Genomic DNA, 23,841 nt, shown 5'->3' with positions numbered 1-23,841 from the left:
TTTCAGGGGTATAGCATTAGTGGCTCATGTTAATTAGTGGAGTAATTAGCATTGGAGAGCTCCGGTGACTCGGTAAAGCGAGGTCATGGAGCTAGCATAAATCGTTGTATTAATCATATCCTGTCTGAGGACAGTGGATTATTGGCACATCTTGTTAATTAGGGTAATTAACTCCTTTCCCGTGAATTCACAGTGTTTGATGAGACCTGCTTAGGCAGTGCGGAGTGAGACGTATTTATGGATGGTTAATTATCGGTCCTGGTGACAGTTAATTAATGGCTCAGTAATTAGTGGGTTAATTAGGGTAATTAACACTCACTAGTAATTTTTTGACACAGACTGTGGAGAAGCTACCAAGTTAGGGTAGGCTTAGTTAACGTAACTCAATGGGGATGTAATTAGTGGTCCGTTTGACCTTAATTGAGAATTACTCACTGAATACTTGCAAGGAGTCAAGTGTGTTGTAATATGTTGAGTTACTGTTAACAAGAGAGAGACAAGTGTTAAAGATTAACGTAGAGTATCATCATGTTGTTGTCTAGTGGGAGACAATTGTTTGTGATTACCGTGGTACTTTGTTGCTGACTGCTGCGATCAGTCAATTAACGTAATTAATCACTTCAGGCAATTTCTTTTGGTTGTCGTCTGGTGACGAGAGTAGAGTCATACTAGGGATCTGTGGAGCTGTGTCCCAGAATTCCCGCCTTGCCTGTCGGTGTATCGGGTTACAACAGGGCAACTTCTTAGTGGAAGTTGCAAAGAGTGTTCACACGGGGTTGTGATAGGGGGGAGTCACTGTTAGACTTCCACCTAGTTACGTGGGTCTCTCCTGGGGGGCGGGAGGACTCCTAAGCTTGTGATTATAGTAGCTGTCAGGGAAACCGTGACACTATTGATTGCCTGCTTGTGTCTTTGTTTCAGTGGATCCTTCATTTGTTCAGTTAGTTCATGTTATCAGCCCGAAGTGTCAGCAAGATGGAGCCTGCTGTCACTTCTCGAGGGGCTGTTGAATAGCTGTGTTGCAAATGCCACTTGATGTACAATAACGTAACCATTCGCTGTGGTGTAACTTAGTCTGTGATATTTTTCTTTGATTTGCAATATTGCGTCATCAGTGGGCACACCTGTGTTCAGGTTAGTTCAGTATGCAGCCTCACAGCAAGGGTTGCTATTTAGCTGTTTGTTATCGTGCCACTGGATTGACATTAACGTAACGTAAACTCGGTAATGTAGTAGTTAGTCTCTTGTTATTAATAAATTGTTATGTTATAGAAAACAGTCTTTGATGTCAACCCTTCAACCATATTATTCCACTATATTTCTGCATAATATCATTAAATGTTGATGTGATCTTGATAAGGCGGCTGTTCTTGGGAATTCGAATTCCAATTCATAGCGCCACTTCAAATATAAATATTTGATTGTGAGAACCCGTCGGTTACCCTTTATTAGTTTTAACGTCCTGTTTAACTAGAAGGAGCCAGCGGCCAATTGTGGACAGGTTTTCACCCTTGTTGGTGGAGGCCTGGCGGTTTGCTCCCGCTTTTCCTTTTTCTACTGGACTCATGCTTAACTGCCGTGAGCAGACTTTAAACTTGTAGTCCACCTCTTAAGGGAGGTAGGCGTAGAGAAAAATCTCACACATACAAGCAAAGGATGATCACCTGGTAAAAGTTAAAAGGGAATTAATGCCGATATTTTGTGACGTGACGTCATGCTAGCAGATGTTGTAACGTTACTTGAGTTGCCACAATCGTCATGTGTGTGTCTCTGTGTCCTGGGAACATATAAGAATACGGTTCTGGATAAAGTGTTTGAGTGAAGGCAAAGTTATAACTGGTGAGGAACCTGCCGAGGACATGACGTACGCCATTTCTAAGTAATTATGGAGATATTAGAGACGGTCTGAAGGTTAGTGGTAGTCGTGCCTTTGTGGAACTCTAATGTGTTATATTCTCGAGTGGAGGAGAATAAGCAGGTATTTCTGTGTGTAGTCTGCCAGGCGACTTTGTGGGCTCAAGTCAGGAGCAGAGAAGCTGTATGAGGCAGTCATAAAGTGACTTTGTTGGACGTCCAAGAGTGATGCCATCTTGGAGCGTTGAAGTGAGCGCCCTCACGTTCCGAATTCTGCTGCAAGCTCATTTAATCAGTTGATAGAATGATAACCAGTATTTGATCATGTGCCCAGCGATCATAGAGAATGTTGGCTTATGTAGGCTAGATATTGTATTAAGACAGCAGAGATAAGGAGCTAGAGATGAGAGGACATGCTGGAGAGAGGAGAAGCACATCCTTACTCGCTTGAGGTCAGTGGGCTACTGAGAGGGTGGAGCCCTGAGCGTCGCTTCAGTGCTTGATTTCGGCGTGGACTCTCCAGGATGTGGGAGTACCTACCACAGTTGGACTGGCGCAGTGTGACGTCGGAGGGAGAGATTTAGTGCTGGCATATAAGTTTATTATTTATGTTTTGTTAGGAAAACATTTTTATTATGACATGGTAAAGGTTTGTATGGGAGACGTTAATGAAGGAATTTCGCATCTGAAGAAGGTTGAGCTGAACTCCAGGCGTAAAGCTGAGCTCCAGGTGTGGAGCACCAGGTGTGGAGCTCCAGGTATAGAGCTCCAAGTGTGGAGCTCCAGGTATGGAGCTTCAAGCAGTGTAGGGGAGCTACACGTTTCTTTGTGGAGCCTTTTGTAGGAGCTTCACCATCGTTCGAGTGGGACTTTATGTGCAGCAGATTGGAAGAACTGCAGCAGTACCTTACCTGAATTTTGAGAACCTACATTGATGTTCTAGATAGTATTCATCGAGGAATAGAATAGATAATCATATGGACATATTGATGTATGAGTGAGTGCTTGATTGCATATTGGCATGAAAGGCACATGTAAGGTGCGAGAGTGATTGTTAGGGAGAGTGATTCTTTTTGTTAGGGATATATATATATATATATATATATATATATATATATATATATATATATATATATATATATATATATATATATATATATATATATATATATATATATATATATATATATATATATATATGTTCCAGGTATTTCTGTCCCAAACAGTGAGAGGTGGGGGGGGGGCAGTAGGTTGTGTAGCAGGAGTTGAGCAGCAGCCTGATACAGTTACTTGATAAAGTCAGAATATGATATTGAAGTGTTACTTGTTTGTTGGAGCCTAGAGAGTGATGTGCAGTAATATTAAATATCCTTTGTTGTGTGTATTTTTATCTAATAAATGTTTGTTTGTTAACAGCTACTGTTAACTGTTGCTCTTGTCCTGGTGAGGCTTCTTGGATAGAGAGAGAGAGAAAGAGAGAGACACGATTAGAAACTTGAGGACAGTGGACAATAAACTCACTAATGGGGATTTAGGAGATCGTCTCATAATAAGGAGAGTGTGGGGGAGTTACGGCGGCTCAAGTGGGTGTGTACACATGACAACTAGACCTGATTGGAGCCGCACCCATGAATATAGGTAACGCTGAACCAATATCCGAGAACAAGATGCTTACAGGGTGATCTCCCAACTAATTGCAAGCACTCCAGTGTCCATTGTTGGTCGACTGACGGCAGCAGGAGTGTGGTTGCCGTGGATGGCCGTATTTCTATCAGGGAGTGGTTGGGGGACTCTGTTCGTCTGTAAGCGAGTATCAATTGAATTCAATAACCAGTTCCATTGTAAAATCCCCAACCTCCTCGATACAACACACTGTCAGAGGTCTCTAGCAACACACTAACAGAAGTCTCCAGCAACACACTGACAGAGGTCTCCAGCATCACACTAACAGAGGTCTCCAGCAACACACTGGCAGAGGTCTCCAGCAACTCACTGACAGAGGTCTCCAGCAACACACTGGCAGAGGTCTCCAGCAACACACTGACAGAGGTCTCCAGCATCACACTAACAGAGGTCTCCAGCAACACACTGGCAGAGGTCTCCAGCAACTCACTGACATCAGTTTCCAGCACCACACTGACAGAGGTCTCCAGCAACACACTGGCAGGGGTCTCCAGCAACACACTAACAGAAGTCTCCAGCAACACACTGACAGAGGTCTCCAGCATCACACTAACAGAGGTCTCCAGCAACACACTGGCAGAGGTCTCCAGCAACTCACTGACAGAGGTCTCCAGCAACACACTGGCAGAGGTCTCCAGCAACACACTGACAGAGGTCTCCAGCATCACACTAACAGAGGTCTCCAGCAACACACTGGCAGAGGTCTCCAGCAACTCACTGACATCAGTTTCCAGCACCACACTGACAGAGGTCTCCAGCAACACACTGGCAGGGGTCTCCAGCAACACACTGGCAGGGGTCTCCAGCAACACACTGACAGAGGTCTCCAGCAACACACTGGCAGAGGTCTCCAGCAACACACTGGCAGAGGTCTCCAGCAACACACTGGCAGAGGTCTCCAGCAACACACTAACAGAGGTCTCCAGCAACACACTGGCAGAGATCTCCAGCAACACACTGACAGAGGTCTCCAGCAACACACTGGCAGAGGTCTCCAGCAACACACTGACAGAGGTCTCCAGCAACACACTGGCAGAGGTCTCCAGCAACACACTGGCAGAGGTCTCCAGCAACACACTGACAGAGGTCTCCAGCAACACACTGGCAGAGGTCTCCAGCAACACACTGACAGAGGTCTCCAGCAACACACTGACAGAGGTCTCCAGCAACACACTGGCAGAGGTCTCCAGCACCACACTGGCAGGGGTCTCCAGCAACACACTGACAGAGGTCTCCAGCAACACACTGGCAGAGGTCTCCAGCAACACACTGACAGAGGTCTCCAGCAACACACTGGCAGAGGTCTCCAGCAACACACTGGCAGAGGTCTCCAGCAACACACTGGCAGAGGTCTCCAGCACCACACTGGCAGGGGTCTCCAGCAACACACTGGCAGAGGTCGCCAGCAACACACTGACAGAGGTCTCCAGCAACACACTGGCAGAGGTCTCCAGCACCACACTGACAGCGGTCTCCAGCAACACACTGACAGAGGTCTCCAGCACCACACTGACAGAGGTCTCCAGCAACACACTGGCAGAGGTCTCCAGCAACACACTGGCAGAGGTCTCCAGCAACACACTAACAGAGGTCTCCAGCAACACACTGGCAGAGGTCTCCAGCAACACACTAACAGAGGTCTCCAGCAACACACTGGCAGGGGTCTCCAGCAACACACTGACAGAGGTCTCCAGCAACACACTGACAGAGGTCTCCAGCACCACACTGGCAGAGGTCTCCAGCAACACACTAACAGAGGTCTCCAGCAACACACTGGCAGGGGTCTCCAGCAACACACTGGCAGGGGTCTCCAGCAACACACTGGCAGGGGTCTCCAGCAACACACTGACAGTGGTCTCCAGCAACACACTGACAGAGGTCTCCAGCACCACACTGGCAGAGGTCTCCAGCAACACACTGGCAGGGGTCTCCAGCAACACACTGACAGAGGTCTCCAGCAACACACTGGCAGAGGTCTCCAGCACCACACTGGCAGAGGTCTCCAGCAACACACTGGCAGGGGTCTCCAGCAACACACTGACAGAGGTCTCCAGCAACACACTGACAGAGGTCTCCAGCACCACACTGACAGAGGTCTCCAGCAACACACTAACAGAGGTCTCCAGCAACACACTGGCAGGGGTCTCCAGCAACACACTGGCAGGGGTCTCCAGCAACACACTGGCAGGGGTCTCCAGCAACACACTGGCAGGGGTCTCCAGCAACACACTGGCAGGGGTCTCCAGCAACACACTGGCAGGGGTCTCCAGCAACACACTGGCAGAGGTCTCTAGCAACACACTGGCAGGGGTCTCCAGCAACACACTGACAGAGGTCTCCAGCAACACACTGACAGAGGTCTCCAGCACCACACTGACAGAGGTCTCCAGCAACACACTGGCAGAGGTCTCCAGCAACACACTAACAGAGGTCTCCAGCAACACACTGACAGAGGTCTCCAGCAACACACTGACAGAGGTCTCCAGCACCACACTGGCAGAGGTCTCCAGCAACACACTAACAGAGGTCTCCAGCAACACACTGACAGAGGTCTCCAGCAACACACTGGCAGAGGTCTCTAGCAACACACTGGCAGAGGTCTCCAGCAACACACTGGCAGAGGTATCTAGCAACACACTGGCAGGGGTCTCCAGCAACACACTGGCAGAGGTCTCTAGCAACACACTGGCAGAGGTCTCCAGCAACACACTGACAGAGGTCTCTAGCAACACACTGACCGAGGTCTCCAGCAACACATTAACAGAGGTCTCCAGCAACACACTGGCAGAGGTCTCCAGCAACACACGTGCAGAGGTCTCTACCAAATCACTAACAGAGGTTTCCAGCAACACACTGACAGAGGTCTCCAGCAACAGACTGGCCGAGGTCTCCAGCAACACACTGGCCGAGGTCTCCAGCAACACACTGGCTGAGGTCTCCAGCAACATTCTGCTAGGCTTCCACACAGTCTAATAACAAGCTTTAACTCACAGACAGTACTTCCATCTCGTAATTCAACTTGGCCATCCCGGGGTACGTCGGTCCAATCACCAATACTTCACTAAGTATTACAGGCAAATCACTGTTTACACAGACTCGGCCACTTGTTCCAGCTGGAACAAGTCTTCAGTTCATGACTGCCCTGAGTGAACTGCTTCCTGACGACCACAATGCAACCCACATCACTTCTGCGAATTATAAATGTAATTAGTAAGAGCGAAACTACACTGGGATCAAATAACATCACAGCCTTATTGTGGAAGCTGTTGGTGATCGCTCCCACCAACAGTATGCTTCTAGGAGGGCACCTCTGGGCTCGAGCGCCATTAAGATAGTCCTTGAAGAAAAGCTGAACGAGCTGAGAAGGATGGAGGGAAGAATAGGGGCTTTGGATGCCCACGGTGCTTTGTACCTTCTCACAAGGTGCCTGGCTTTGCCCATTTCCTAAGGTGTGCTATCTCCTTTGACAGTCCAAAATTACCAGATTATGACACACTCCTAAAATCAATAACCATGAAATTGCTAAACCTCTCTCTCTGCAAGATGACCAATGGGACCAAGCAACACTCCCAGTTAGACTCGGGGGTATAGGTATTCGCATGGCGACACAGTTAGCATAACCGGCTTTCTTATCTTCGACCAGTGCTACAGGTGAATTAGTGAATGAAATACTACCAGAATAGCTAAGAGACTCCATTGGGATTCATGATCCCAAATTCGAGGAAGGACCCGGCCAGTGGGACAATCTTGCCAACCCTCTCCCTCGATCAACTTTTCCAAACGACTGCAAACAGACCAAATGGGACAGCCCTATAGTGGATAATATTGCCACAGCATGGCTGGAGGCAGCATCTGGGAAGGACAAAGAGCATTTCCTAGCTGTACAAGCTCACCATGCCAGGGACTTCCTATTGACTGTCCCTAATTGCGCCTCAGGCACCCGCCTGGACCATCGGGCCTTAAGTATTAATGTTGCCTTGTGACTTGCCGCCCCTATCTCCTCTGAACACCGGGGTATTTGCGGCTATGCGCGGGCGGACCAACATGGCAGCCATGGTCTCATCAGTCGTAAGTCACCGGGAAAGATGGCCAGACATGATGCAATCAATGGAATCATCAAGAGAAGTTTGGCTACAGCTGGGCGTCCAGCACAAAGGGAACCTCAGTTGTGCAGACCTGACAACAGTAACAAACACCCAGACGGAGTCACCCCTGATACCATGGAGGGATAGTAAGCAGGTCTTGTGGGACTACACGTATGCATCTACATTGACAGATACATATCTATCTCGCTGTACAGCTGAGGGAGGTGGGGCAACCACCTTCAGGGAGACCCAGAAAACTAACATGTACAAGGCCCAAGAACGTTGTTACAGGTTCGTGCCGATAGGCTCTGAAACCCTGGGCGCCTGGGTTAAATGTGCACTTAAGTTCCTAAAGGAGTCCCTTTAGATCACGGCCTAGTCCGTGATCACAATCAGGTAACTCCTGTGTTCCAGGATCTTTATGATGTAACTCCTGTGTTCAGGACCATTATTGTTGTAATCCTAGTGTTCAGGATTAATGATTATTGTATGACACGGTAGACTGATTCGTGATTTATTTCTAGTTTGTAGTGCCTATTTGAAGTGAATGTTCCGGTATCCTTTGAAGACGCTTTGATGACTTGTGTCTCTGCGTATGATTCAGCTTGCAGTCCTATGTAAATACTTAGTAAATACATTCCCTTAGTAAATACTAAGGTTCCATACTTGCAATGCTGCACGACAGAGGTAAGTGTATATGTTAGTTGCAGGTGGTCATTGCTAATCTAGTATATTCTCATTTTGGTAAAATAATTTTTGTAGAAAGTGTCTTATAAATCTATAAAAATAAAAATGGAAATGTCGTTGGTTCAAAATCGCTAATCTCCGAAAGTTCTTCACCGATTGCTTTGAAATTTTCACACAACGTTCCATTCGCATCCGAGCGGATTTTTATGTCCATACTTTTTAGATGTCACGTCTGTGACCGGGAAAAAACATGCTTTTTTGAAAAACTGTGTTTTTTTCATGTATTTTTCATGTGAGGGAAATCTTCGAAATCTCTTTAACGATTGCTTTGAAATTTTGATATAACGTTGCATTCAAATAGGCGCGTGTTTTTATATATCTACTATATACATACCTCACCTGTGACAGGAAAAAACATGTTTTTTTTTAGCCAGTGCCAACTGTTGGATGTAAAAGCAACACATGCTGTACTGTCTGAAAGTTCTTCACGGATCGCTTTGAAAGTTTACCACAACGTTCCATTCGAATAAAATACGTGTTTTTATATACTTACTATATAGATGCCACACTCGTGACAGGTAAAAATATGCTATTTTTGAAAAACAGCGCCATCTATTGCACGTAATAGCAACACACACTATACTAAATGAGTTACGATCCCATTTCAATGTTTCCAATTGCACTGCTAAAATGAATTTTCATAGATTTCGATACATTTTCATTTTGATTTAATAATTTTGTATGACATTGCTTTGGAATTGAGCTGTGTTGTTTACCATACCGTTCATTTCGTAAGTATAAGTATAGATGCCACACCTGTGATAGCTAAAATCATTCTTTTTTTTAAGAAACAACATCATCTGTTGCATATAAGAGCAACACACGCTATACTAAATATGTTACGATTTCAGTTCCATTTCTGATTGCAATGAAAAATTTAATTTTCAAAGATTTTGATTTATTTTCATTTTGATTTAGATATTTTGTGTGACATTGCGTTGAAATTGAGCTGTGTTGTTTACCATCCCATTCATTTCGTGAGTGTAAGTATAGGTACCACACCTGAAACAGGTAAAAACATGTTGTTTTTTAAACAGTGCAATCTATTTCACAAAAGAACAACACACGTTATACTAAATATTTTACAATTCCATTTCAATGTATCCGATTACATCGATAAAACGAATTTTCACAAATTTCAATTAATTTTCATTTTGATTCAATTATTTTGTGTGACATTGCATTGGAACTGAGCTGTGTTGTTTACCATACCGTTCATTTCGTGAGTATAGTTTAATTTTTTTTTCATTATTTTCATTTCATTTTTAACTGTTTTTCTTATATTTCAGTGATAGGAACATCAGATTAATTGACGTTCCTAATTTTATGATGGAAACATCAGATAATTTGGGAATGTATTGGACAAGGAAGTGGGGAATAGTGGGGAGTACAATGGGATGGGAGTGGGGGATGATGGGGAGAACGAGGAGACAGGGTAATGGTGGGGAGAAGGATGGGACGGGGGAGTTGGGGTTGGTGGGGATGAGGGGACAGGGGAATGGAGAATGGTGGGGAGGACAATGGGACAGGGGATTAGGGGGATGGTGGGGAGGATGAGGGGACGGGGGCGGGGGGGAATGATAGGGAGTACGAGGCGTCAGGAGAGTGGGGGATGATGGGGAGGACGATGGGACGTGGGAGTGGAGAACGGTTTGGAGGACGAGAGGACGGTGGAGTGGAGGATGGTGGGGAGGACAAAGTGATGGGGTGGGGAAGAATGGTGGGGAGTACGAGGAGATGGGGGAGTGGGGAATGGTTGGGAGGATGAGGGGACGTGGGAGTGAGGAATGGTTGGGAGGGCGAGGGAACAGGGGAGTGAGGAATGGTGGGGAAGACTACGAGACAGGGAAAGGTTGTTGTGGCTCAGCAACGCACATGCTTTGCTGAGCCACAGCAACGTGTGGCCGGGTACAGCTATTTAATTAATATGAAGCAAATAGTAAAAGAGATTTTGCAGAATCCATCAGTGGATAGGATTAAGACCTTATCTAAAGGTCTAAATGACTAAAGCTAAATTACTGAGAATAATTTTTATGCCTCTAATGGAAGATGGTTTATTAAGTGATGAGGTATTAGAAGAATAAATACCCTGACGAGTTTGAGAGTACTGCCAGACTGATAAGGCAGGAGTTAAAACTTCAGCTAAAGCAAGTTGAGTTAGAAAGGTTTAAGTGTGTAGAAGAAACTAAACAAAGAGAAGAAAAAACTAAACAAAGATAAGAAGAAACTAAACAAAGTGAAGAAGAAACTAAACAAAGAGAAGAAGAAACTAAGCAAAGAGAAGAAGAAACTAAACAAAGAGAAGAATAAACTAAACAAAGAGAAGAAAAAACTAAACAAAGAGAAGAAGAAACTAAACAAAGTGAAGAAGAAACTAAACAAAGAGAAGAAGAAACTAAACAAAGAGAAGAAGAAACTAAACAAAGAGAAGAAGAAACTAACCAAAGAGAAGAAGAAACTAAACAAAGAGAAGAAAAAACTAAACAAAGAGAAGAAGAAACTAAACAAAGAGAAGAAGAAACTAAACAAAGAGAAGAAAAAACTAAACAAAGAGAAGAAGAAACTAAACAAAGAGAAGAAAAAACTAAACAAAGAGAAGAAGAAACTAAACAAAGAGAAGAAACTAACCAAAGAGAAGAAGAAACTAAACAAAGAGAAGAAAAAACTAAACAAAGAGAAGAAAAACTAAACAAAGAGAAGAAGAAACTAAACAAAGTGAAGAAGAAACTAAACAAAGAGAAGAAGAAACTAAACAAAGAGAAGAAGAAACTAAACAAAGAGAAGAAAAAACTAAACAAAGAGAAGAAGAAACTAAACAAGAGAAGAAGAAACTAAACAAAGGGAAGAAAAACTAAACAAAGAGAAGAAGAAACTAAACAAAGAGAAGAAGAAACTAAACAAACAGAAGAAGAAACTAAACAAAGAAAAGCCGACTTAGAGCTAGTTAGACTCAGAGGAGAAGAGGAAACTAAGCAGAAAAAAATTGTTAGAGACGGTTAAAATTAAACAGCAGATGGCTGAGGCGCAGAATAGGCTTAAGAAGAAAAATCTAGAAACTGCAGCTGCTTCCAGTAGTAAGGGGTCTAAGGGAATTTCTAGTAGTAGAAACAGTAGTGGACTTTATTTCCCTAAGGGGATTGAATTACCCAAATTTTATGAGAGGGACCGCAAATTGTTTTTCTTACATTTTTCAAAGCTAGCTGCTAGTTTAAAATGGCCAGAGGATTCTTGGGTGACCATTATGCAAGGTCAGTTGTGCGGGAAGGCACAAGAAATTTTCGCCTCACTCCCTTTCGAAGACATCTTTCATTACCCCACAATTAAAAAGAGGATCTTGCAAGCTTATGAACTCAATGCAGAGGCATTAAGACAAAAGTTTTGAGGTCTCAAGCGTGCACCTGCTAAGACAGTTACAGATTTTTCTCGAGTAAAAAAGTAAATTTTTAACAGGTGCTTAAATAGAAATAATACTCATGATTTTTTGTCCTTGAAGCAGCTGATCCTAGTAGAAGAACTGTTGTCTTGTTTCCCTGTAAAGTTCACCATGGCACTAGCCATAGGTAAATGTTCTTACAAGGATGTTTATGATTTAGCTATGTTGCCATGTGAACATGAGACGATAAATAAAATACTGTATAATAATTATCAGATGGTATGTAAAGTACTGTATTCACTTCTAGACAGGGAAATTCTGATAGGTCAAAGAGTAGTCATTATAATGCTAAGTCTGTTCTAACAGCCAGGACATACTACGCATCTACTAAATCTAAGGGTACTGTTAACCAAAGTAGAACTACATCAGGTTCGACAAGCTCGCCTGATGTGAAACAATGTAATTATTGTCGCAAGAAAGGACATGTTGTTCGTCATTGCTTCAGGTCACATCCGGAATTACGACCAAACGCCTTGGTGGTGAGTAAAATAAGGCACGGTCATAATTCTGAGACTTTTGTGAGGGGTAAACCACAGTGGCTTGTTGATTTTGACCCTTACATGATTCATGCTAAAATGGTTGGAGTTGTAGACAAGTGGATTCCTGTAGTTATGTTTAGAGACACTGGTGCATCGTTGACCCTGATTACTTCCAGTATGTTGTCCAAGGTCAAGACGATTGACCTGGACAAAGTAATTCTTATACAGGGTATAGTTGGGGTAGTGCAACGTGTTCCTCTCATGCAAGTTAACATTAAATCCCCCTATACTCCTGGACTATGTACTATAGGTGTGTGTGATACCTTACCTATACGTGGTGTCGATATAATTCTAGGAAATGACATTGCCGGCACTATGATAAACAGTCATCTTCCCATCATGATCAATGACCCAGGTAGAGTCAATCGACTTGAGAATGGTCCAGGACGGACCGAAACGTCGTCGTCCCTTCAACTTCTAGTGTGTGGTCTGGTCAACATACTTCAGCCACGTTATTATGACTCATCGCCTGCACCCAGGTAGAGTTCTCTCAGAAACGAGTGAGATTGCTCCTGAAGTGTATCCAGCCTGCGCAGTCATCAGATCTCAAGTCGCCAAGTCCCAGAGTGATGTTTCCAATCCTACAACCTGAGGGATGGCTGGAAAACCTCCAACGTTAGAACCGGAAATCAACTTGGTTGACACTTTTATGGCTAGGTTGGATGAAGTTAGTGCAGTTGAAGGAGTTGTACCAAGTAAGGAAGTTGTACCTCCAGTTACTACCTCTCCCCTCCTAATTTTAATGTAAAGTCTCACACTTTGACTCAACTTCAACAGAGTGAGCCTATTTAAATGCCTGTTTTTCTGAAGCTGTTAAGGATGCTTAGGCAGATGATGTCGGATACTTTCTCCAAGATCAGATGCTGATGAGACGATGAAGATCTAAGTTATCTCCTTCTTCAGAGGACTGTGAGAGTGTTACCCAGCTAGTGGTCCCCAAAGCATACCGTAAACAAGTCCTCTCAGCTGCCCACGACGATCCATTAAGCAGTTACCAAGGAATTAGTCGAATGTCATACCAAGTATCCAAGTACTTTTATTAGCCCAGTCTTAAAACAGATATTGGTAAATATTGTAGATAGTGTGTAACCTGTCAAATAGTGGGTAAACCTAATCGAAGTGTATCTAAAGCTCTCCCTGCATCAAATTGTAGTTCCAAGTGAACCTTTTTCTCACATCATTATCGATTGTGTAGGCCCTTTGAAAAGGACACAGGTAGGTCATGTATTTTTAATAACCTTAATGTGTGCCATATCAAAGTTTCCAGACGCTTATCATATAAGAAACGTTTAAGCAAAGACAGTTATCCATCACCTGACAAAATTCTGTACTTAGTTTGGACTACCTCAAGTTATTTAACTGACAATTTTCGTTCTGCAGAATTCAAACGATTTTGTGAGAAGTACCATATAGAACATCGTGTGTCCAGTACTTACCATCCAAAGAGTCAAGGTGTCTTGGAGAAATTTCACCAGACTATGAAGCATATGTTACGGACTGTTGGCGAACACTCCAGGCGAAAATGGGATGAGGACTTATCCTTTGTCTTGTTTGCAGCTCGAAATGGTTTGCAACATTCCTTAGGTTGTTCCCCTTTCCAATTAGTTTTCGGACATCAAGTGAGAGGCCCAATCCATTTGCTGCGTGAAAGGTTGATGGGAAACGTTTCTCTCCGTGAAGGAAGTCGTTGTTACTTACCCTATTGGATACGTATATAAATATTAAATAATTACTATTTCCATGCATCATTACTTGTATGTGCTTATATACTATATCATTAATTGTATGTGTATTATATCATTAGTTGTATGCTTATATCAGTACTTGTATGTTCTTGTATGCTTATATCATTACTTGTATGTGCTGAAATGTTACATTGTGGTAATGATCAGTGGGTGGACCAAACCGTGGGAAACCGTTATGCATATTTTTTTGTGTGGTGGTCAGCGAGTCAGCTTCCCATGAGAAAGTTATATTTTGTACTGATCAGCTGGTGGCAACACGGTGTGAAACCGTTATAATTTGTTCATCAAGATGGCAATATTGTGGGACACATTATTTCCTGCTAGGTTGGGCAGTTGTCAGAAATTTCATTTTAGTTTATAAAGATATAACTATTATATTAATAAGTACATTACTTCTGTTTATGCATGTAAATCTGATAATTCTTTAATTTAGTTAATTAATTCCCATTATATGGCTCCATTTAAGTAAAATTTATATTAATTAAAAACTATCACTCAAAATGTTGTACAGAAGCGAGATCGGCTCCTGCCGTGAGAACATTATTCAGTAACTGTTTGGACACAGGAAGGACCACATCTAGGAGTTAAGTGCTGTTATATTATATCTATTATGTTCTGTTGTAGTATGTGGAGACACAATTTTATTCTGATTTACATGTGATGGCCCATCTGTTGATTGATATATAATACTGATAATTAACTGAAGTATATTTCTAATACACATTTATTTTTATATGAGTGATTACTTATTCCTAAGGGGGTGATTAATTTTAATTATTGCCTGTACAACCCATGGGATTATACTGGTGACACACCTTGAGATTGCAGCATCGGTAAATGTCCCTTGACTACAATATTTTGTTGCTGTTGCGTGTCACGAGCATTAATGTACGGTTTGTAACATTGATTTTGGGGGCCCGTCCGGGATATATTGTTCCCACATATATTTAACTTTTGCTAATCTAACCTTGCCTTCCTAGATACCAGTGTGCTTAGAAATCTGTGTGTTTAAGAAACTTGCAATATGCCATGCCAGAGTCATCTTGTGTAACAAGTAACCTACGTTTTACGATTTTGGAGGTAAGTCATCCAATAATTTGTTTGTACAGTGAGGCCATGCAAATTTTCAGTATCGTGACAATTTAAAGTGAGGTGTAGTGCCGTGCCATTCTGTTAATTATTTTAGTCAGTCAAGTGCCAAGTGTTAATTAACCATGGAGGATCAAGTGGTGTCGCTGTTGGCTAATCCAGACTTTGAGGGAATTAAAAACCTAAAAAAGTCTGCCTTAATAAATATGCCAACTAAGTTAGAATTACCAGCCAGAAATAACATGACTAAAGCACAAATTCTAATAGTCATCTTGAGGTTATCTTGAGATGATTTCGGGGCTTTAGTGTCCCCGCGGCCCGGTCCTCGACCAGGCCTCCACCCCAGGAAGCAGCCCGTGACAGCTGACTAACACCCAGGTACCTATTTTACTGTTAGGTAACAGGGGCATAGGGTGAAAGAAACTCTGCCCATTGTTTCTTGCCGGCGCCCGGGATCGAACCCGGGACCACAGGATCACAAGTCCAGCGTGCTGTCCGCTCGGCCGACCGGTTCCCGGTCATAGTGACACATTTAGTAGAAAATGATGAGTTAGGAGAAGAATTTCTGGAGAAAGTAAAGGAGGAGACTAGTGAGCAAATTGCTTTAAGGCGTCTTGAGTTAGATGCACAATAAACGTATACTAAACTTGAGGCTCAAGAAAAGGAAAATGAATTTGCAAGGCAACAAAAAATACTAGAGCTTGAAGCTCAACAAAGAGAAATTGAAGCTAAAAACCAACAAAAAATATTAGAAGCTGAAGCTCAGCAGAGGGAGCTTGAAACTAGACGTTTAGAGATTGAGGCACAAAATAGTATTGTAGTGCAATTGCAGCTGGAAGCCTCAAGGAAACAACAGTTAGAAATTCAACAACAAATGACAGAGGCTAACCACAGACTTGAAACACAGCGTTTGGCAGCTGGGCATGGTAATACTAGCAATGTTTCAAATAGTAGTGATAATAATCCCATAAGGATGAATAAATACATAGTTACCCAAGTTCAATGAGGAGGTTCCCGAGTTTTTTTTCTCACATTTTTCTAAGATTGCAGTCAGTATGAACTGGCCAAGGGATCAATGGGTTGCAATCGTGCAAAGTCAACTGAAAGAGCGAAGTCAGGAGGTTTTTGACATCCTTACATGATGAGAATAGTTTTGACTATGAGTTTGTTAAGAAAAACATCTTAAATGCTTATCAATTAAATCCGGAAGCGCACAGACAAAAGTTTAGGAACCTAAAGAGGGTAAGTGATCAGACAATAGCAGATTTCACCCATCTAAAAGTTAATTACTGCAACAGATGGCTAAAATCACTTTCAATAACCGAGTATGATGCTCTTAAGAATCTTCTTATAACAAGAAGTGATGTCATGTCTCCCAGACAAATTGTCTACTTTTATGGCAGAACAGAAGGATATGACAGACATTTATGAGCTGTCTAAACTCGCGGATGAGCAAGAGTTGTTGACCAAGGCCCAGTTTAAGGCCCAATCACCTAAGTTTAACCGTAGAGTAAATTATAATGCTCACCGAACTCCTTATCAGTATAAATCCAATCCTAGTGCTTCAGTTACTCCCATGAACTCTTCTCTTATAAAACCTAAAGTTGTTACTCCATTGCCAGGACCATCTAATCCTAGTAATGTTAATTCTAAACTGCAGTTGGTTCCACAGGTATGTCCACTGTCAGGCATTGTACACATTGTAAGAGAAGAGGACATGCGATTGCTTCTTGCTATAGTTTGCATCCTGAATTACGGCCAACTGGTCTTATCATGAGTAGAGGATTGCAAATTAATAATTCTCCATGTACTACAGTCAATCCTTATTGGATGGCTGAGTTTAAACCATACATTTCTACAGGTACATTGTGTAAAGATGGTAGTAGTAAGAGTGTTTAATTACTCCTTGATACTGGAGCTTCACAGTGTCTTATTGCCCAGAATGTACTTGCTGATGTTGACACCCGAGATCTTGGTGAAGTTGTGCTTCTCCAAGGTATTGCAGGTAGTGTGCAACAGGTGTCTTTAATGCAAATTAACCTTGATTCAAATTTTATTTCAGGATGGTGTAATGTTGGTGTAAGTAAACGACTGCCCATTCCAGGGGTAGATATTATTCTTGGTAATGATTTTGGCAACCGAAAGGTTGAAGGGGACCAAGTGCCCCATAATGTTAATTAATCCCAATAATGTACTAGATCAACCAAAAGCAGATGATATTATTTACCCTGCTTGTGTTGTAACTAGATCAATGAGAAAAACAGGTGAGAGTAATGCTGTCTTCACTAAGCTAGCTGTTCCCAAGACCAGGACCCCTTCAGTAAAAGAGTGGGAGGTGGATCTTGAAGATTCTTTTATGACTCGAATGGATGATGAGAGTGAGGCAGTAGTAGAAGCCCCGTCGAACCTAAACCACATGGAAAGTGAAGGTGAGGAGGCTGAACTATCTGTACCTTGCCCGCTTGTCTCCACTAAACCAGTTGTCGAGAGTGAGGCCGAAGTAGCTATGGCTCCAATTTATTCTGATCAATCAGGAAAAGAGATCAAGCTACTTGGTTCTTGCCCGCTCGCTACTTAGTCTTAGTCATTGCCCTTAAGTGTTATACAGACTACTGATCCTAGTTTACTTGAGTGTATTTCTGAGGCTCCTGATAATGTTGATGCATTGGAGGAAGGACGGGCTTCTTTTTCAAGGATCGACTTCTGATGAGAAGGTGGAGACCAAAGGGAACTCCCTCATCAGATGATTGTGAGACCAGAACCCAACTAGTTGTCCCCAATGTTTATCGTAAGCAGGTTCTGCAGGCTGCACATGATGACCCCATGGGAGGTCACCAAGGTATCACAAATATGTACCTTAAAATATGCAAATATTTTTACTGGCCCAAGCTAAAGAAAGATGTTGTCAGGTATTGTCATAAGTGTGTACCCTGTCAAATTGTTGGCAAACCAAACCAATCTGTGCCAAGAGCACCATTGCAACCTATTGTAGTTCCTGATAAACCATTTTCTCATGTTGTAATAGATTTTGTAGGTCCTTTACCTAAGACTAAGTTGGGTAACATTTTCATGTTTACTTTTATGAGTATGACGACGAGATTTCCTGAGGCATATGCCTCAAGAAATACCAAGACTCATAATCTCATCAAGTGTCTTGAACGATTTTTCTCCTTGTTCGGAATGCCTAGAGTTATCCAGAGTGACAATGGGGGAAATTTTTGTTCTAAGGTTTTCAAAACTTTCTGCAAATCCAAAGGGATTCAGCATACATTTTCCAGTCCTTATCATCCACAAAGCCAAGATGGGCTTGAACGTTTCCATCAAACGTTGAAACGTTTTTGAGCTCGTATTTGGTCACCAAGTGAGAGGTCCGTTAAAAATGCTCCAAAAAAAGTTGATGGGAGATGTCTCTGTTCATCAGTGGTTGGTAATTGAGTGAGGTCAAGGACAAGTTGTGTCAGGCTCGAGAGTTGGCGAAGGAACATCTGGAACAAACTCAACAAGCCATGAAACAAAGATATGACAAAAAGTTCAGGGCTAAACTCAGGTCGTTTGCTGTCGGAGATTGGTGTTGGTGTTGAAACCTCGTTTGGGGACTTCCATGTCCCATATGTTTGACGGACCCTACCAAGTGGTAGAGAAGGTGGGAGACCTAACTTACAAAATATTTAACCCTACTCTTTCAGAACATAAAATGAATGTGCATATTAACAGGTTAAAAGCTTATGTTGGACCAGAAGTGGTAACTTGTTTTATTAGGGAAGAGTTACCATCTGAGGAAAATTGTAGTGAAGAAAATCATGTTAATATTCAACTTCTCAGTTCCAGTTCCAATGGCAGGGAGATGCTATATCATTTACAGGAGGAGCAACGTGATGAGTTCCAGGTTCTGCTGGACAACCATACATCTCTGTTTGCGGAGGTTCCCACACAGACCCACCTCATCACACACGACATTCAGCTCCTGGACAGCACTCCAATTAGACAACTTCCTTACCGAGTGAACCCAGAAAAGAGGAAAATTATACAACAAGAAGTGGACTATCTGCTCCAGGTATAATTACATTCGGACAAGTCAAAGTACTTGGAGCTCTCCGTGCTTGTTATTGCCAAAACCAGGGGAAACCTGGAGGTTGTGTGTAGATTATCGTAAACTGAACAAGAGCACTACTGTTGATGTATTTCCATTACCACTGTTGGAGGAGTGTATTGAATCAATAGGACATGCTAATTTTGTAAGTAAACTTGATTTATCTAAGGGATATTATCAGATTGCCTTAACTGATTATGCTAGGGAAGTCACTGCTTTTGTTACACCTGATGGTGCGTATGAATTCAATGTCATGCCATTCGGTTTGAGGAATGCACCTGCCACCTTTCAAAGACTCATGAATTTCTTACTCAAGGATGTGCCAGATTGTAGGCACATAGGATGTGCCGCCTATGTGCTTACTATAAGCGGTAGTGTAGAAATTTTTCGACAGTTGCTGCCCCATTGACAAATTTGTTGCGAAATCAAGTAAAGTTTAAGTGGACTCAACATTGCCAGAATTCATTTCAGAACTTAAAGGGCATATTGTCAACGTCACCTGTTCTTGCTAGTCCCCAATTTGACAACCCTTTTATTTTATTTTACATATTGATGCTTCAGATGTTGGAATAGGCGCCGTGCTTATACAAGTTGGTCTAGATAATATTGAGCATCCTGTATATTATTACTCTAGAAAATTTAATTCAGCCCAGAAGAACTATTCAGTGGTAGAAAAGGAGGCGTTGAGTCTCATATTGTCAATCAAGAAATTTGAAATTTATCTTTCTGGTAATAAGGTGCTAGTGTTTACTGACCACAATCCCCTTGTATTCATTAATATGATGAAAATCAAGAACCAACGAATTCTGCGCAGGTCATTGTTTCTACAAGAATTTAATGTTGAGATTAAACATATTCCGGGCAGGCAGAATGTCATTGCTGATGCTTTGTCCAGAAGTTTTGTATATGATGTACCATGAGTGAAATATTCTTTTACTTAACATTTTTACTTCAGAAAAAATGCCATTGATCTTCAATCCATTGCATTTTTTCTTGGAGGTGGAAGTGTTACATACCCCCTATTGGATACATATATAAATATTAAATAATTACTATTTCCATGCATCATTACTTGTATGTGCTTATATAATATATCATTAATTGTATGTATATTATATCATTACTTGTATGCTTATATCAGTACTTGTATGTTCTTGTATGCTTATATCATTACTTGTATGTGCTGAAATGTTACATTGTGGTAATGATCAGTGGGTGGACCAAACCGTGGGAAACCGGTATGCATATTTTTTTGTGTGGTGGTCAGCGAGTCAGCTTCCCATGAGAAAGTTATATTTTGTACTGATCAGCTGGTGGCAACACGGTGTGAAACCGTTATTATTTGTTCATCAAGATGGCAATATTGTGGGACACATTATTTCCTGCTAGGTTGGGCAGTTGTCAGAAATTTCATTTTAGTTTATAAAGATATAATTATTATATTAATAAGTACATTACTTCTGTTTATGCATGTAAATCTGATAATTCTTTAATTTAGTTAATTAATTCCCATTATATGGCTCTATTTAAGTAAAATTTATATTAATTAAAAACTATCACTCAAAATGTTGTGCAGAAGCGAGATCGGCTCCTGCCGTGAGAACATTATTCAGTAACTGTTTGGACACAGGGAGGACCACATCTAGGAGTTAAGTGCTGTTATATTATATCTATTATGTTCTGTTGTAGTATGTGGAGACATAATTTTATTTTGATTTACATGTGATGGCCCATCTGTTGATTGATATATAATACTGATAATTAACTGAAGTATATTTCTAATACACATTAATTTTTATATGAGTGATTACTTATTCCTAAGGGGGTGATTAATTTTAATTATTGCCTGTACAACCCATGGGATTATACTGGTGACACACCTTGAGATTGCAGCATCGGTAAATGTCCCTTGACTACAATATTTTGTTGCTGTTGCGTGTCACGAGCATTAATGTACGGTTTGTAACATTGATTTTGGGGGCCCGTCCGGGATATATTGTTCCCACATATATTTAACTTTTGCTAATCTAACCTTGCCTTCCTAGATACCAGTGTGCTTAGAAATCAGTGTGTTTAAGAAACATGCAATATGCCATGCCAGAGTCATCTTGTGTAACAAGTAACCTACGTTTTACGATTTTGGAGGTAAGTCATCCAATAATTTGTTTGTACAGTGAGGCCATGCAAATTTTCAGTATCGTGACAATTTAAAGTGAGGTGTAGTGCCGTGCCATTCTGTTAATTATTTTAGTCAGTCAAGTGCCAAGTGTTAATTAACCATGGAGGATCAAGTGGTGTCGCTGTTGGCTAATCCAGACTTTGAGGGAATTAAAAACCTAAAAAAGTCTGCCTTAGTAAATATGCCAACTAAGTTAGAATTACCAGCCAGAAATAACATGACTAAAGCACAAATTCTAATAGTCATCTTGAGGTTATCTTGAGATGATTTCGGGGCTTTAGTGTCCCCGCGGCCCGGTCCTCGACCAGGCCTCCACCCCCAGGAAGCAGCCCGTGACAGCTGACTAACACCCAGGTACCTATTTTACTGTTAGGTAACAGGGGCATAGGGTGAAAGAAACTCTGCCCATTGTTTCTTGCCGGCGCCCGGGATCGAACCCGGGACCACAGGATCACAAGTCCAGCGTGCTGTCCGCTCGGCCGACCGGTTCCCGGTCATAGTGACACATTTAGTAGAAAATGATGAGTTAGGAGAAGAATTTCTGGAGAAAGTAAAGGAGGAGACTAGTGAGCAAATTGCTTTAAGGCGTCTTGAGTTAGATGCACAATAAACGTATACTAAACTTAAGGCTCAAGAAAAGGAAAATGAATTTGCAAGGCAACAAAAAATACTAGAGCTTGAAGCTCAACAAAGAGAAATTGAAGCTAAAAACCAACAAAAAATATTAGAAGCTGAAGCTCAGCAGAGGGAGCTTGAAACTAGACGTTTAGAGATTGAGGCACAAAATAGTATTGTAGTGCAATTGCAGCTGGAAGCCTCAAGGAAACAACAGTTAGAAATTCAACAACAAATGACAGAGGCTAACCACAGACTTGAAACACAGCGTTTGGCAGCTGGGCATGGTAATACTAGCAATGTTTCAAATAGTAGTGATAATAATCCCATAAGGATGAATAAATACATAGTTACCCAAGTTCAATGAGGAGGTTCCCGAGTTTTTTTTCTCACATTTTTCTAAGATTGCAGTCAGTATGAACTGGCCAAGGGATCAATGGGTTGCAATCGTGCAAAGTCAACTGAAAGAGCGAAGTCAGGAGGTTTTTGACATCCTTACATGATGAGAATAGTTTTGACTATGAGTTTGTTAAGAAAAACATCTTAAATGCTTATCAATTAAATCCGGAAGCGCACAGACAAAAGTTTAGGAACCTAAAGAGGGTAAGTGATCAGACAATAGCAGATTTCACCCATCTAAAAGTTAATTACTGCAACAGATGGCTAAAATCACTTTCAATAACCGAGTATGATGCTCTTAAGAATCTTCTTATAACAAGAAGTGATGTCATGTCTCCCAGACAAATTGTCTACTTTTATGGCAGAACAGAAGGATATGACAGACATTTATGAGCTGTCTAAACTCGCAGATGAGCAAGAGTTGTTGACCAAGGCCCAGTTTAAGGCCCAATCACCTAAGTTTAACCGTAGAGTAAATTATAATGCTCACTGAACTCCTTATCAGTATAAATCCAATCCTAGTGCTTCAGTTACTCCCATGAACTCTTGTCTTATAAAACCTAAAGTTGTTACTCCATTGCCAGGACCATCTAATCCTAGTAATGTTAATTCTAAACCTGCAGTTGGTTCCACAGGTGTGTCCACTGTCAGGCATTGTACACATTGTAAGAGAAGAGGACATGTGATTGCTTCTTGCTATAGTTTGCATCCTGAATTACGGCCAACTGGTCTTATCATGAGTAGAGGATTGCAAATTAATAATTCTCCATGTACTACAGTCAATCCTTATTGGATGGCTGAGTTTAAACCATACATTTCTACAGGTACATTGTGTAAAGATGGTAGTAGTAAGAGTGTTTAATTACTCCTTGATACTGGAGCTTCACAGTGTCTTATTGCCCAGAATGTACTTGCTGATGTTGACACCCGAGATCTTGGTGAAGTTGTGCTTCTCCAAGGTATTGCAGGTAGTGTGCAACAGGTGTCTTTAATGCAAATTAACCTTGATTCAAATTTTATTTCAGGATGGTGTAATGTTGGTGTAAGTAAACGACTGCCCATTCCAGGGGTAGATATTATTCTTGGTAATGATTTTGGCAACCGAAAGGTTGAAGGGGACCAAGTGCCCCATAATGTTAATTAATCCCAATAATGTACTAGATCAACCAAAAGCAGATGATATTATTTACCCTGCTTGTGTTGTAACTAGATCAATGAGAAAAACAGGTGAGAGTAATGCTGTCTTCACTAAGGTACCTGTTCCCAAGACCAGGACCCCTTCAGTAAAAGAGTGGGAGGTGGATCTTGAAGATTCTTTTATGACTCGAATGGATGATGAGAGTGAGGCAGTAGTAGAAGCCCCGCCGAACCTAAACCACATGG

At 41.9% G+C, this 23,841-nt stretch overlaps 1 protein-coding gene across 1 annotated transcript; it reads left to right on the top strand.

Moving 5' to 3' along the window:
• The first annotated feature begins 12,936 nt into the window (after positions 1-12,936).
• Positions 12,937-23,602, top strand: LOC138357010 (transcription factor SPT20 homolog). The gene is made up of 8 exons (XM_069313542.1): positions 12,937-13,036; positions 13,245-13,363; positions 15,828-16,101; positions 16,555-16,847; positions 17,238-17,254; positions 18,890-19,229; positions 22,073-22,346; positions 23,484-23,602. Exons 1-8 carry the CDS (start codon positions 12,937-12,939, stop codon positions 23,600-23,602), a joined length of 1,536 nt encoding a protein of 511 aa, XP_069169643.1.
• The last annotated feature ends 239 nt before the right edge of the window (positions 23,603-23,841 follow it).

This window comes from Procambarus clarkii, chromosome 75, assembly GCF_040958095.1.
Source record: "Procambarus clarkii isolate CNS0578487 chromosome 75, FALCON_Pclarkii_2.0, whole genome shotgun sequence".
NCBI lineage: Eukaryota > Metazoa > Arthropoda > Malacostraca > Decapoda > Cambaridae > Procambarus > Procambarus clarkii.
Note: the sequence above shows the minus strand (reverse complement) of the source record. Positions and strands in the feature narration are given on the sequence as shown.

What these genes read in the sequence shown, in the direction of transcription:
- LOC138357010 (XM_069313542.1), top strand. Translation starts at nt 12,937, where the DNA reads ATGGCTGGAAAACCTCCAACGTTAGAACCGGAAATCAACTTGGTTGAC. An exon ending in AGTTGAAGGAGTTGTACCAA is followed by an intron (nt 13,037 to 13,244) that starts GTAAGGAAGTTG and finishes CTCCTTCTTCAG; the next exon opens with AGGACTGTGAGAGTGTTACC. An exon ending in TTAGTCGAATGTCATACCAA is followed by an intron (nt 13,364 to 15,827) that starts GTATCCAAGTAC and finishes ACTAAACTTGAG; the next exon opens with GCTCAAGAAAAGGAAAATGA.